The 15,993-nt window shown below is 47.6% G+C and overlaps 1 protein-coding gene across 1 annotated transcript in view; it reads right to left on the reverse strand.

Moving 5' to 3' along the window:
- The window catches only part of ALX4 (ALX homeobox 4), a 65,869-nt gene that overhangs the window by 13,002 nt on the left and 36,874 nt on the right, over nucleotides 1–15,993 (reverse strand). Inside the window, exon 3 of the mRNA XM_038406932.2 lies at nucleotides 7,169–7,479. Within this exon, the coding sequence (XP_038262860.1) occupies nucleotides 7,169–7,479 (311 nt within the window). The remainder of the gene's footprint in view (nucleotides 1–7,168; nucleotides 7,480–15,993) is intronic.

The following is a 15,993-nucleotide window of genomic DNA, read 5'->3' on the forward strand; positions in this document are numbered from 1 at the left end:
GGGTCTTGGGTAACTCACTAATCTCTCTGCCTTAGTTTTCTCATTTGTAAAGCTCCATGAAATGTAGTGGGCACTTGCTTCATGCTTAAAAGTGCTCAGTTAGTATTAGTATCACACATCCCTTATTTTACAGCTGTTTATTTATGGAGGTTTAATAACTACTTAGCTGAAATTTAGTTGTTCAGGTCTTGTCTTGGCAGTGGAAAGCCTCAGACCCCGATTCTGATCTGACTTTTGCTGACTGCACATCAATGTAACTGCACTGACTTCATAGATCCCAAGGCCAGAAGGGACCATTTTGCTCATCTGTTCTGACCTCTTGTATGATAGAGGCCATTGAACTTCCCCACAATAATTCCTAGAGCAGAGATTTTAGAAAAACAGTCAATCTTGACATACAAATGGTCAGTGACGGAGAATCCAACACAGCCCTTGATAAATTGTTCCAATGGCTCATTACTCTCACTGTTAAAAATTTAGAAATTATCACCTTATATCCAGTCTGAATTTGTCTAGCTTTAACTTCCAGCCGTTGCTCATGTTACACCTTTCTTCGCTTGACTGAAGATTGAACAGTCGATTATCAAATATTTGTTCCCCATGGAGCTATGTGATCATGTCACCCTTAACCCTCTTTTTGCTAAGCAAAATAAGTTGAGTTCCTTGAGTCTATCAGCATTAGGCAGGTTTTCTAATCCCTTAATCATTCTCATGGCTCTCCTCTGAACCCTCTTCAATATATCAATAGTCTTCTTGACTTGCAGACACCAGAATGGGACACAGTATTCCAGCAGTGGTCACAGAGGTAAAATAACCTCTCTACTCCAATTTGAGATTCCACTGTGTAGGTAGCCAAGGATTACATTAACCCATTTGGCCACAGCATTGCACTGGGAGCTCACGTTCAGCTGATTATCCACCACAACTTCAATGGAGTCATTCATGTTTTACACCTGTAAAGCCCATTCCTGTGTGTTCAAAGCCTCCTGAAGCTGTGGGTCACTGAAATGCATCCATCAAGAGCTGCTCTGAAGGGCTCTGACAGATGCATGCAGTCACTAGGGGCAGGAAAGCCCAGGTCAGGCTGGCGCATGAAAGGAGCCGCCATGTAGCTCAGGGAGCATTTAGCGCTGACCGTTCAGTCAAGTCAAAGGCAGGCTCGGAGGAGAGAACCAGCTCCATTGCTTATGAGCCGATTTCCTCGCCATGTGGTCTGGGGATGGGTTAGAACCTGTCAGTGGGACAGCAGGGAGATCACTCACACACATGCAATGGCATCTGCAATGGAGCCTGCTAGCTGCAGCCCAGTCAGCTGACAGCTTCCCATTTAGGGATAGCCTGCATCCAGTGCAGCAATTAGGAACCCCCCACCCACTCCAAAGGTAGGATGTTTCCGGGAAGTAATGAAACCAAAGGGAGCTCTGAAATATAGAGAGAATGCTGCATTTGAATAATATCCCAGTGGAACAGGTTTGGTGCCCCAGGCATCTGTCTGCTTTGTGCTAGCACTGGCCCCACCTCCGAGCAGTCCAGCTGGAGGCCAGTCCCAGTGCTGGCCAGCTCCATAGAGCTTTGATCTGCAGATGCAGTCAGTGGTGGTGACCCTACCACTCCCTATGCTGGGGAGACCATGCTGTGCATAGAAGATGGGTAGCAGCTAGGGGGTGTGCTGTGCACTGCACACAAGGCTGGTGAGAACATATGCCACACACATGTGCCCATCTCTAAGCATGACAAACACATATGACTGTCTCATGCAAAGTGCATCCCACACACCTGAGCTCCCCACTGAGTCACAACAGAGTGCATCCCATTCTGGCAACTCTATGCTTCCCGGGACTTCCCCAGGCAAGGAAAATCCTTACGTGTCCTGATATTCTGACTTTAGGTCTCCTTTACACTGCCAGAGCCTAGGACAGCATCTGGCTGCTAATATGTATGAAACTGAGCATACCGTGGCACCCTTCAGCTTTAGAGGAAAATGTCAAAGGAATAAAAACAGTGCACAGGGCTCTCTTTTCTTGTTTTGGGTCTTGAAATACCAGAGACCTTAGGTATCTTCAGGGAAACCTCCAGCAAAACTCTGGATGAAGGTCTTACTTATGGCGTGGGAGTTTTCTAAGCCCTTTGTGGGTGGGGGCCTTCTCAGCAAATTCGAAAGAAACAGAAAATGGTACAAACCCAATGTTCTTTTCTTAGCAGGGCACCTTTAATAGTGAGGAGATTACAGGTCCCCGCATGCAATGTGGCCTATCCACTCGGATCAGGAGGCAGCATTGCTGACTGTGGTCTGCAGCTCCATGCTAATGGTAGCAGTTAGTGTAGTGTGTTCTTCACCTGCAGGTTGCATGTTGACAAGCTCTGATCTAGCACAGGAACAAATCAGTCCTGTAAAATCTATAGACTAGAATAAATGGTCTGTGTCTCTATACACATCTAGCCTTATAGTGGTACATCAATCCATATACATGGATACATATTGTGGGTAGGAGAGGCAGGGAATAATTTGTAACAAAGAGGTCAGTAACTTCCTTCTCTCCACCCCTCTGCAGTTCCCCCATTCAGCTGGTGCTGCCTGTTCTCACACAGCAGGAAAATGTTCCCCATCCTCATAGTGCTCAGCTGGGTATTCTGAACACCCCACTCCCATGCTTACATCCCCCTATGCTTCTGATGCAACAGAAGTGATGGGGGAGAGGGGATGAGGAGCTTAGTATAGTTAAAGGAAAGAGGGGCTCATTCTGCATAATTGAGATCTGGCTTTCAGAGCCAACCCCCACACACTTCAACATTCAGGAAGTAGGGGTTGGGGCTGAGGCTGGGGCTGGGCTCAGCTCTACGGGAAGCTCTTTGGGTTTCTGGCTCCCTGTCTGTGGCTGCATTTCTCTGCCTCTGTCACTGTCCAGCTCCAGCTGTTTCTCTGTTGCAATCCCTCACAAGCTCTCTCTCATGGTCTCTGCCTCTTGTCTATCTTTCTCTTTCTCACGGTCTCTGTCTCTTTCTCTTCCTCTCTCACTGCCCTTTTCTCTCTCACGCTCAGGCTCACAGTCTGTCAGTCTCAGCTCCTCCCTTTTCAAGGCCAGGCTGTCTCCCCTTCCCTTGGTGAGGGCCACAAGCCCTTCACTTTCCAGCCTGCAAGAACAGAGCCAGAATTCATCCTTAAGCACTGAAACTGGACACCATTTTATCAGTGGCCTGGAATGGGAAATTGGAGCCTGGGATGAGAGAATTGAATAACTTGAGCTTGTTTTCATTTCATGTTTAATTTCCTGCAGGCTTAGCTCAGTCTTTCCGCTCCTTCCACCAGCCTCCCAGGGTTTTATGGGGGAAAAGGGATCAAGATATATTACTTCTTGCTTTGCTTTTCTTTTTTTTATCAAGGCAGTGATTTTTTGCTACAGCAGAGTTTGACATTTCCCCTTTGCTTTCAAGCCCCTGCCGCATCACAGGGTCAACACTGAAAAGATTTTCATTAACAGCCCTGCAATAAGGAGGCCTGCCCTGGGGAGGGGCAGTGGGGTGACATTCCCTGGTGCTGACCCCATGGGGAGGTGGCAAACCCAAATCACAGCTACTGTCTGCCAAAGAGAAACTTGCAGCCAGTGAGAGGTATGCTCATGTGCTGGTATTGAACTGGGGTGCACAGAATGGAGGTTGGGAGGGGCTGCATATAAGCAATTGTATGGGTATGCCTGGGGAGGCGCAATGGTACCTGTGTGTACACCTCTGTGTGTGTGTGTGCATGCGCATATATGCAGGAATGGAGACTTCGCAATGGTGTGTGTGCATGCATCAGACGGGTGGGGGGTGCAATGATGTCTGTGTGTGCATTTATGTATAGGGATGGGTGTTTGACAGAAGATGTGAGCATATGTGCACAAGGAAGGAGCTGTGTGTGTGTGTGTGTGTTTTATGGAGTGTGGTGGAAGGTCATGCAGTTGGGTCATATATTTCTCAATATATGAGGGATCAATCAAACCTCAAAGAGCCCCCTTGGGATCCTGTCCCTGGTCATATAGCCTTCTTCAGCTCTCACACCAAAGAACCAGACCTGATCTATATAAGGAAAAGTAGGTGGGACTCCAGGAGTGGGGACCTGAGGGAGGAAGCAAGGAGGGCTCCTGGGCTTGGAGGGAGAGTTGGTAACCTAGTTGCACTGATCCACTAAGTCCTACAGATTTGTCTCAGCCTCTCACACTGTACTGGTTTCAGTGGTAGGTTATTTGTGATGGACACATGCCAAGCTGCAGTGCTGCTCAGGGGGGCTTACCACCCACTTATGGGAGAGGGGGAGCAGAAGGAAACACATAGACATGGCCAGCGACCCTCTTTGGGGGAGCAACCTTTTGTGCCTGACCCATCATCCCTGTCCTAGCTCCGGCCTTTCCTTCCCCTGCTGCCCCTGTCTAAAAGTTTGTTACCAAGCATTTATTCCCTATGGGTATTTCTAAGAGGGCCCAGAGACTTTAGCTTCCATGGTACTATAGTTCTGTAACTTCCTTCTGATTCCATGAGGACCTCCATGGTCCAGAATAATTGAAGGGGAAAAAGCTATGCTGTACATAAACAAAGCTGTGCTGGAGGTTGCATGTCTTCCTGCCTTTGTTTACATGTAGCATATAAGGGTAGGAAAAGTTTATTGAATGCTTACTTTTGTAGAGGTGCCCCTGTCACTGCAGCAACCTTGCAGCACATTGGGATTGTCGACTGCTAAGGTCGCTGCAGTTTGGACCATGTGATATCTCAGCTAGCTGGCTCCTTTAAATAAGGTTCAGGGGCATCTGCGGGTGGGGAGTGAGAAATCGAATAGCACGCTGCACCTCAGGGGAAACTCAGCTTTATTGCCTGTAGACACCAGCTGTGGAGATTAGAATCCAAAGCAGGCAGAAAAGTGGCCTCTTCAGTGTCTGGAAAGGGGCCAAGCCGTGGAATGATTTCCAAAGACACTCCATTCCAGAGCTCCGCAGACGGAGCCCACTGTGCCGGGCCTGCTGCTGGGGTGAGTTCTTCTCCAGGTGCCTGGCTCCCAGTCGGGTATTTCACTCGCAAAGTGTGAGCTGGGGAGAGGTTTGGAAAGAACCAGACCAGTCACTTGTCTGTCAGGACTCTGTCTCAGCTACAACCTAGTGCTTGGGGACCTTTTAGTTCTGGAGGGAGACCAGATTGGCCAGAGGGAAGGCAGTTCCAGGACCAGGCCAGGCTTTTACTGAGGCAAGTCACAGCACAGACCACCTCATCTCCTCCCCGCCAGGCTAGGGAGAAGAAAGGTCTGGCTTTTGGTTCACCTATTACAATATCTGCTCCTTAGGGACCATAAAGCTCCCTGTTGGAGTCTCAGGTTCGGTTATGGGCCAGCCACGCATTCACACACTACAGGTTAGAGCCTCAGGCAGCAAACTTCCATCAAAGTCAATGGAGCTATGTGATTGGTAGCCACCAGGAAAGGGGGCTCATGTGGCAGGTGAAATCCATTCAAGTATGTTGCCACCATTTGGCAGGTGAAAAAAATACCATGGTGGGGACTCAGGTAACTTGCTGTGTGTTCTAACACTAGGTTTTCTCTTGTTTCTTGCAGCTTGAGCTTCCTTAGGTAAAGGACTCCAGTGACCTTGGCCACTTCCTCCATCTCCACAGATCCCTGCCCATTCTCAGGACAGTTTCTGTCACCCTCAGTTCTGTAGGCCACCTTTCTCTGGCACAGGTCTTAAGTGGAGAGGCAGCAGCAGGGCAAAGTTGGTCGGCTTTGGAGCGTACGATTAACAATCTGGTCACTCCATTTTAACAAAACCCAGGTCTGCAGACATCAGACACAAATATTAGCTAAGTCTCTCGCACATGAGCTAGAACCCCGGTCCTTTGGCTCCAGAATACAAGCTTCTGTCACTGTAGAGGTGAGGGAGTGCTCCATTAGTTAACAGCAGTGACAGACCCCCTAACCTGTCTACAGGCCAAACTCTAGAGGGGAATATCATTCATTCACTCAAACACACACAGGGCCTGACTCACTGCAGCCTTGCACTCTGTTGTCATTGCCACTACTAGGGCAAAGTGTACAATACTATCACTCACTTTGCACAGGTGTGAACGATGATGAAACATGCAAGGCCATGGAAGATCAGGTACCAAATCCTCTCGTCTACACCCCCTGGAGGACCCCTGGAGATGCATGAACCAGACGCTCTGGGATGAGCATGAGAAGGATATTCCTCCATCCCATTACCACTGACATAGCATTGCCATTCCTAAGCAAAAGAAGGCAGTCTGTGCAGCGTGTGATCAGTAAACCTGAGATTGTACCCTGACCTCCAGGAGAAACCATCAGCATTTGTGATGTGTCTCCAAGAAATAGTATCAATAGTCACTTCCTGGGATCTCTTCTATGCAAGCACTGATGAAGCCTCCGCTTACAACTGTGTGAGACCTGGCAGCTTTGCAGCTCGGGGTTGTTGTTGGACTATCCTGTTCTTTTGGAGGTGGCAGCCATACTTTTTGCCCCCAAACAATAGGCTTCCTGCATTGTCTCTGAGCCTGCTCGGCCAACCAGGCAGCAAAACCCATTTCAATTGTGTCTCTGCATTCTCTGTTTTGACTCCCTGGCATGGCAGGTCATGATGACCTCTGCCTCCCCCACCTTGCCAGCAATGGGATGTAGCATCAGAAAGGTTGGCGCCACCGTGGCTAGTGAGCCGGTATCCCCATCTGATTCTTTTGGAGCAAAATAATTTACATGAGAGCCTTGCTGGAGTAACTATCGCTGAAGACTACCTGCTGCATTGTTGCTTGCCAAACTGCTCCATTAGTTCAAGGAACAGCATGCTCCTCTGTGAACCTCAGAGGATACTAACCCAAAACAAAGAAGTCTGCACTAACATCAGGCAGAAATAAGGTCCCCTGCATCTTGGTCTATTGATGCCCATTGCCTAAGAGAAGAGCATGAGTCTGTGGCATGGACTTTGGGTACAGCCCTGTAGGCTGTAAGTTTAAGTGAAATTAGGGGTGAGGTTCTAGGCAACCTCAGCTAAGATGTAACATTGTAATACAGAACCATATTCCAGATCTATCAAGCCTCAGTGAATTATAAGACTCATTATCTTGCTGCCTGGAATATTCTTCGCTCACACACTGAAAACCCCACTGCTCCCATCCACCCCAAAGCTTCCCCCATTACCTGTACTCGGGCCTCAGTGAGATCTGTCCTCATGGCTAGCTGCTCCCTGGCATAGACGTCTGGGTAGTGGGTCTTCTGGAAGACTTTCTCCAGTTCCTCCAGCTGGTAGCTGGTGAAGGTGGTGCGGTTCCGCCGCTTCTTGCCCTTGTTGCTCTCCGAGTCGGCCTTGTCCATGGGGCTGGGGAGGTCAGTGCTGGCCCTGTCCTGGGGCACTTTCACCCCAGCCTCCTTCACACTGAGGTAGCTGCCGTCCATTCCCACAGGGTCAGAGCTTGGCTGTAACTCAGCCTCTCCCAAGGAGCTCTCTTTCCCTGTTTGTATGGGAGAGAGGGGGAAACAGGGATAGAGGGAGAGAGAGAAAGAAAAGAATGTAAAGCCCAGGACAAATGAATCAGTTTGAACAGGAGTCACTCCAGTAGGGAAAAGAAAAACTCTAACAGAGAGAGCAAGGGTCAGATGGGTGAGGAAGAAGGAGGGAGTGTTAGAGATGGGGAGAGGGAAGGAACAGAGGCCAATGGGAGAATGGGGCCCTGAGAAAGGAGAAGGACATGAGGAGAAAAACAGTACTGTGGGGCTTGGATTAGAGCTAGAATAAGAGAGGGCTGGGAGATGAATGAGAAGAGTGGGAGAGAGAGAAGGACTCTTTTTATGGCATAAGGGAAAATTAACAACACCTTAATTTATATTCAGTTGGAATTTTGCAAGTCTGGTAATAATACCTCGGATGAAACCCACGGCAGAAATTGAGACTGCTGCCACCAGTGGGCAGAAGCAGACCAAAGCATCCCGTGACTCCATAGGGAGGAGGAGGGGTAAGGATTCCACCTGCTCAGAATGTCCCTGGAAAGAATGGAGCCAAACTGGGCCTCACCCACCCAGTTCAGGTAGGAGTTTTGGAAGCCCGTTTCAATGTGAAATGCACAGCCAAATGTGGGAGGCCTGGTGAAGCCCCCACCATAGAGTGGAAACAGAGGCAGGTTCCTGCGGCTGTCTACAAAGGGAAATTGCTGAGATTTACACAGATTGAGCACCAAACCAACCCAAATCTCCTTGCCTTTGCTGATTTCCCGAGGACTGACTGTCACTAGAGCTCGACTTCAGGATGGAACTTTCCCAGGGTTTTGGGGGCTCTCAGTATCTGATCTGTGGGGGTCAAATTTGACTCTATTTGTATTTTTAAATTTTGGATGATGTTTATTATGCCAGTGAAGGCTGATCAAAGCAATATCACCCTCCATAGACCTGCGCGTCCATCATAGACTCCTGTGTACCAAAAGGGGTAACAGCGTATGGAGTGGCTAGCATTTCCAGTTCAGATGAGTGCAATCTGCTCCCTCCTATGGGAATAGGTCATCTGAACTAAATCTCTCTACGGTGCATATATGCCCATTACCATGTTAGCTGAGCACCTCACAGTCTTTAGTGTATTCACCCTCACAGCAACACCCCCCCCCCCCGTGTTCCATTCTACACAGGGGGAACGGAAGCATAGGAAGGCAGAGAGATTTGAGCAAGGCCATGTAGGAAGTCAATAGCAGAGCAAGGGACTGAACCTGGACATCCCAGGTCAGCAGCCTAACTTCTGGACCATGCTTCTTCTCCTGTTGAATACAGGTTGCTAGAAAAACAACTGCAAATGGTAGCTACATATTACGTTCAATAGGCCCTGTTCCCCTGTCATGTACACCCATATAGCATCACTGGCAGCAGGAGAATTACTCTGATTTACACCTATGAAAATGAGAGGGAAACCAGGCCCACTGTGTTTTGTTAGGGCTTCAACAATTTTTGGAAGAGAGGAGGAAGAAGAAAACGATAGCAATCACTGAAGAAAGTGATAAGGTAATAGAACTACAGAAAAAAAACAACAACACCCCAATGCATCCAATGAAGTGAGCTGTAGCTCACGAAAGCTTATGCTCTAATAAATTTGTTAGTCTCTAAGGTGCCACAAGTACCCCTTTTCTTTTTGCGAATACAGACTAACACGGCTGCTACTCTGAAACCCCAATTTGAGTATTACCTAGTCAGTTTCCAGCCTCAGAGAAACAAAGGGAATCCACTTGCTGCTTCCCATCAGACTGTCCCCAGTAATTAATAATCAACCAAGTGACATATAAAAATAGTAGAGTGAAGAAAGAGGTTAATAATTGTATTGGTAATGTGTGTTACTTTCTCTCTCAACCCCTGTCCTGAAGGCTAGAACCTCTTTGAGGCTTCTTTAAAAACATACCTAGAGCTATGTACATAAAAGAAAAGAAAAATCATGTTTTATTTCTTTAAATGCAATGATAAAGGGAAGGATCTTATTGACAATCTTTTAACTGGACATGAATTGTTCCTTTACTTTCTCTCCCCAACTGTCATGTAAGTCCCTGTCAGCTGTTAAACAGCTACCATGTTCCACATCAGAGATGGCTGACTTTCAGTGGTGGGTGAGGTGATCTTTATACAGATAATGGCTCTGGGATCCTATGGGATGGAAGTCACCATGATTAAATAATGGGAATTAGGAAGTCCCACTTGCTAATCCCAGCTCCACTAGCAACTGCCTCTGGAACCATGGACAACTCATTTAACCTCTCTCCATGGCTCACAGTCCCCATCTATAAAATGGGAACCCTACAGTCCACACCTGTTTAAATGTTTGAGGATTAATCAGTGAATAGTTGTAAAGAACTGTGAACACACGATGTGCTATGTAATTGCTAGATGATTTATTAAATAGACTACAGCATGTACAATATAGGGCCGGTAGCTCTCATTTTATAATTGACAAGAACATGCTAGACACACTTGAGGGGCTCTGTAAAATAATAAATCATATGCACGTAAGAGAGAATAATAATAAATCTCTTATTGCTCTCATCAACAGAGTCATTATATATATATTTCTCCAACCTAACATTTCATTCCAAAGCAACCAGACCCCACTTGCAAGGGTAGGAAAGGTGGGGTATAAATCCAGCCTGGCTGTGCTGACAGCCCTCCCTCGACATACTAGGTGTGAATTCATACACACAACTTTACACCTTGCCATGTCTTATTGGTTCATTTAGGCACAGCTGATTTGTGTTGCCATGTCACTGCTTTGAGCGGAACTCAGCTCCCGCTCTGGAACAGCTGGGTTTTAAGCCCAATCTAAGATAGGTTCAGAGTTGTCAGGACTCCAGGTGACTGGATGAGTATGTGGCTATCAACTTGCTCACTCCGCCCTGCCGTGCCACTTGTGCTGTTGCACTAATGTCTGAGCAGTGCCCGTCTGGTGTGTACCCACCTCCTCCCCACAGTCCCATCTATGGGAATGGTTAATTTGGGTTGCCCTAGCCGTGTCCTGTACCAGAGATGTCCACACTAGGCTCAGCATTGTGCCATGAGCCCAAAGGCCATGCCTAATCTGCATAGAATGGAGCAGATTTTGCTACTCCTCTCTTCAATAGGGAAGGACATCTCCAGGCAACTATAGTTCCCAGCATACAGTGCTCCAAGTGGCCTGGCTACTCAAGTCAAGGTGGAGCATTGCATTCTGGGATCTGGGATGACCCCCTTGTGTTGAATACAGGGTGTGTGTGCACGCTGTAGAACTCTGTTAGTCACACTGTGGGCTGCCCTAACCTGTACTGTTCATGGATTTTGCAAGCCTGTGACATGTAAGGGTTTCCCAAAGCACATTTTGCAAAAACGGAGTACAGTGGAGCATGATGTGGTTAAGAATCACAGCTCTTCAGCCAAATTACTTCCATTACTTCATGGCTAACTTTGCTAAACAGTGACTGTAGCAGAATAAAGGGGAAAGCTGAATTGAACCGCTTTAGGCTGGGGACCGACTGGCAGTTCTGCAGAAAAGGACCTGGGGATTTCAGTGGATGAGAAGCTAGATATGAGTCAGCAGTGTGCCCTTGTTGCCAAGAAGGTTAATGGCATATTGGGCTGCAATAGTAGGAGCATTGCCAGCACATCAAGGGAAGTGATTATTTCCCTCTATTTGGCACTGGTGAGGCCACATCTGGAGTATTGCATCCAGTTTTGGGCCCCACACTACAGAAAGGATGTGGACAAATAGGAGAGAGTCCAGCAGAGGGCAACAAAAATGATCAGGGGGCTGGGCCACATGACTTACGAGGAGAGGCTGAGGTAACTGGGCTTGTTTAATCTGCAGAAGAGAAGAGTGAGGGGAGATTTGATAGCAGCCTTCAACTACCTGAAGGGGGATTCCAAAGAGGATGGAGCCCAGCTGTTCTCAGTGGTGGCAGATGACTGATCAAGGAGCAATGGTCTCAAGTTGCAGTGCGGGAGGTCTAGGTTGGATATTAGGAAACATTATTTCACTAGGAGGGTGGTGAAGCACTGGAATGGATTACCTAGGGAGGTGGTAGAATCTCCATCCTTAGAGGTTTTCAAGAGCCGGCTTGACAAAGCCTTGACTGGGATGATTTAGTTGGGGATTGGTCCTGGTTTGAGCAGGGGGTTGGACTAAATGACCTCCTGAGGTCTCTTCCAACCCTAATTTTCTATGACTCTATGAGAGAAGAGAGGGTGGAATTGGCAAACTTTTCAAGTTTAATTTTGAATTCCATATATTAGAGTCCGGGAAATTAAAGATGGAAACGGTGCATTAGGTCTTCTCATCGATACCCCCTTTACCAATTCAAGATTGTTCCCTACAGTCTGTTCTCTAGCCAGCTTTGAAACATCTTGAGGCAAGGGTCTTCCATCACTATCCTTGGGCAACAATTCTAATGTCCTAATGGCTTTCACCATTAGGACATTGTCCATGCTATTCAGCCAAGTTGTCAACCCACTACCCTTAGCTCAGCCCCCCTTGTACCAGTACCACCTTAACCACCCCTCTTGCATTTTTCAGACATTTGTGCCTGGTTACAACCTCCCTTATAACCCATTCATTGCACATGGGGTTTTATCACAAGCACATATTTGAGGGCACATGTGGGGATTTGCAACAGGAAAACAGACAAAATCCCTCCTCCTATTCTCATGATCTAAGGAAATAGACAGGCACAATTCAGGTGAAAAATCAGAGAGTATAATGTGGCTGTTGTCATAGGCAGAGCTGGTGGAACGGCTTGTTAGAAGGGATTGGGAAGTGACCGGGAGGGCACTCGGTATGCATCCAAAGGTGAAAGAAAGGACAAAGACAACTGGAAGAAGGAGACACATGGGGAACATAAGAAAAGATGCACAAGCAGAATTTTGGAAGTGGCAGGACAGGAGTAGGAAATAGGGGCAGGACAGGCTATAGATATTTAGTAGATCTAAGCCTTGTCTTTTGGGGGGGGTTCCAAGAATCTCAGTTCATTCTCCCTCCCCCCCCCATCTACTTATTTTGGTTGATCCAGTACTATTAGGTTCTAGCTGATCTAATAAGTAGAAGTCTAAGAAAAGGACATTTTGCAGGGAAGTCTTTCCCCATGAGATCTTCTGCCCTGTCTTAGAGTCTTAAATGGCTCAAATAATTGGGGAAGCATCTGTTCTGAACCCAGGCTTGATCCAAACAGTTTGAGGTTTGTCCCTCCCTGTTTGCAGTAAACTGTGTTGCTAGGAGGAGAATCACCCCAGAGGAAAAAAATAACATGAGAGAGAGAGAGAGAGGATGCAATCTAAGGAAATAGCTTCTCCCCCAAATTACCTTGCACAGGCACACCTCTCCGTGGCAGCGGGCAACAAGAGTTTCCTCTGCATCATAATTTTGGGGGATTAAACAATTCAGGTCATCTTAATGGAGCAAAACTGTTGATTAATGACTGTAGAATATGACTCTCTGTGTTTATAAAGTGCTTTGAGATCTTAGAGTGGATGGTTTTGTATATATGCCAAATTCTCCTCTTCATGACACTGAGATAATTTTGTTTATTTTGATGGAGTTGCGTTGCATTGCATTCACTGAGAGGAGAATTTGGCCCTGTACTTTATTGTCTCCCATGAATAAGCCACTGGCCTGGATTTAATCCTTAGGTTCCAGCAGCACAAGAAGTTCTATATTGGCACAGAATGTCCACCAGGAATGGAGGCACACTGCATTAACTGCCTAAATCCCCCCCTTCTCTAGCTGATGATCTGGAGCCAGCTGATGCTACCTCCAGTGTGTGTGTGTGTGTGTGTGTGTGTGTGTGTGTGTGTGTGTGAGTGTGGGAGCAGCCAAAATAATTGAACACCTCCCCTAAGTGCCCTCTGCTAACAAAGCTCATATGGCATCCTGGCTGGATTTTGAAGCAGACCTCCCTGAATGCAATTGCCTGGGGATGGTGGCAGTGGTACTGCCAAAGTCCTCCAAGGCGCAGCTGCTCTTGCAGATGCAGGGGTGAATCTGGCCCATCTGGTAATGACAGGGTGTCTTGACAGCCCAGATGGAAAGGCCAGTGGCTATGCCATTCTCAGCGGCGTTGGAGCACTGACTTCTGCTGTGGTTATTACTTTACAGTTATGCCATAGAGGAGGAAGGAGGGGCACTTTCAGTGTGTGGGGCATGGGATGGTACATATATGCAGGTGCAACACGTAGCTGCCCAGGCATTTGTGTACATTGGACTCATAAAGCCAACAGCCTGAATCTCCAGCAGTTAGTCTTCAAGGGGAAAGAAGCATGTGTGACAGGGACATGCAAGTACTTTTGTAGCAGTAGGGAGGCCCAGGGAAGCAAGGAAGGGAGACAAGGCAGAAGAGCCAGCATTGGAAGGGCTCTGCCCATCAAACTCAGAGCCACGCAAATTCCCTCTGTGGAACTGGCAGTGGAGCAGCCTGAAAACAATGGCTTGGAGAAGTGGTCAGCTGCCATCTGCCAAGCCTCCCCCCGCCCGCCTTCACCCACCTATGGCTTCTTTCCCTGTTCACTAGGCTCATGGTGGGGGGGGAGGGGCTGTGGCCTGCAGGACTTAATAATGACTACAGGAGGGAAGGGGAAAAAAAATCACACACACCAACATGGGAGAGCACTGGGTTTGATCTAACTTCGTTGACTACATAACACAAATTGCAGCTAGGAGTTGGACCCAGGGCTTTCATTGGAGATAGTTAGCTCAACTGAAAGCAAACAGCCTTTGATTTACAAACAGCACTGTTATGCAACCCCAAGGACAATATATACTGGATCCGTCCCTAACAGGGGTCACCCTGGCTTCGTGAGGTCAGTTCCAAACCCCCTTAGCCTCCTTTCCTTTCAAGTCCCCACCCTTTATTTGTTGCCTTTATTTCATGGGATATTTCTCAGAGGATTCTTTTTGGGTGACAAGGGTGATTGTTTTCATGTCTGAACAGCAGAGCTGAGCTACCCTGCCCTCACCCTGCCTGTAGAGACTCTTGAACTGGCTACCTGCAAGATGGTGCCAGGTGACAGGCAGAACCTGCAGCAGCAAGGACTTAGTGATGGTTGTAGAATTTGTAACAAGAACCTTCTCTTCCTCCCACCTTTCTTTTGTCACTCTTCCCTGCCTTTACTTGGACTGGCTAGAGGGACAAGGGGTATCTTTAGAATAACGTATACTGAATATTTTGCCCTTATTAGGTGCTTTTTGTGTGAAGATCTCAACACGGTACAATGGGGGATACCATGTTAATTGCCTCACTTTACAGAAGGGGAAACTGAGGCACAGAGCAGGGCTATTCCTTGCCCAAGGTCGTGCAGGGTGTGATGGGCAGAGCTAAGACTAGAACTCAGGAGTCCTGGGTCCTAGTTTCCTACTTCTTTGAAATACACCCAAATATGTGACTCAGAAATTAGAGGGAGAAAAAGCTAGTTCATTTCTTTTGGGTGTCAAAGCAAGATTGTTCCTTTGGTATCTTCTCCAGAGATTTGTGCAGTCTAGTTGTAAAAGTCCCAGGTGGTGGGGAACCCACCATGTGCTTTGGGGAGACAATTCCACAGTCCAATAGAGATATTTATCCATGCTAAGAATGAGAAGGAATTAAAATGTACTTTACATAAATAATCAGAATGTGATACTCACTCAGACCTTCTACATACCTTTCATCTGTAGGGCAGGATAAAAAAAATCTGACTGAGGGACTGCAAATCACATGATTAGATGAGAGCCATTCTAGTGGTTACAGACGGGGACTGTGCATGCGAGTTGAGACTCCTGGGCTCTGTTCCCAGCTCTGTCAGTGCACAACCCTGGCCAAGTTGAGCCATAATTTCCTAGTCTGTAAAATGGACTCTTACATATGTAACTACCTCCAGGCAGGCTGGCACACTTTAAGGGTATTTGCAAAGTGCTACGAGATCCTCAGGTGAAAGGCACAATAGGCCAGACTGTACCCTGCTGCTCTGAAAGGCAAAGGAAGGGAAGGGTGGGGCTCTCTTCTCTGCACAGCAGCCTGGCACAAGAGCAGCTCCTTTTGTGTCCCCTGGAGATCGAGACACTCTGAAAGGGACAGGGGTGGGGTGGGGTCATAGTGACCACAGGCCAGTGGAGATAGCTAGCCATGCAGCTATGTTGTAGCAGATGCCCTGCCTCTGAGTGTCAAGGAGGAATCCCCAACCTGAGGCGGTGCCTTAATGGCACAAATGAGCCCCATAGTAGCATTATACATTTCTTTTTAGAGCGACTTGCTTCTTATGGCCCCTGTTCAGGACCATGCCAGGAGTGGTGGAGAGAAGCAAAGCCAGGAGGGTTCAGTTATAGTCATCCCTAATGAACAAACATAAAAATGGCCACCACTGAACTCCATGAGACAACTTCTGACCTGGTGTGAAGCCACTGATATCAACAGATGTACCCCAGGAATGGATGTGGCGCCATTTGCCGTCTGCTCTCTTCGGTCATTGGCAGAAACAGGCAGTCTCTGAAGTGCCAGTTCCAACCCAGTGTT

The sequence above is a fragment of the Dermochelys coriacea genome, chromosome 6, assembly GCF_009764565.3.
Source record: "Dermochelys coriacea isolate rDerCor1 chromosome 6, rDerCor1.pri.v4, whole genome shotgun sequence".
Taxonomy (NCBI): Eukaryota; Metazoa; Chordata; order Testudines; family Dermochelyidae; genus Dermochelys; species Dermochelys coriacea.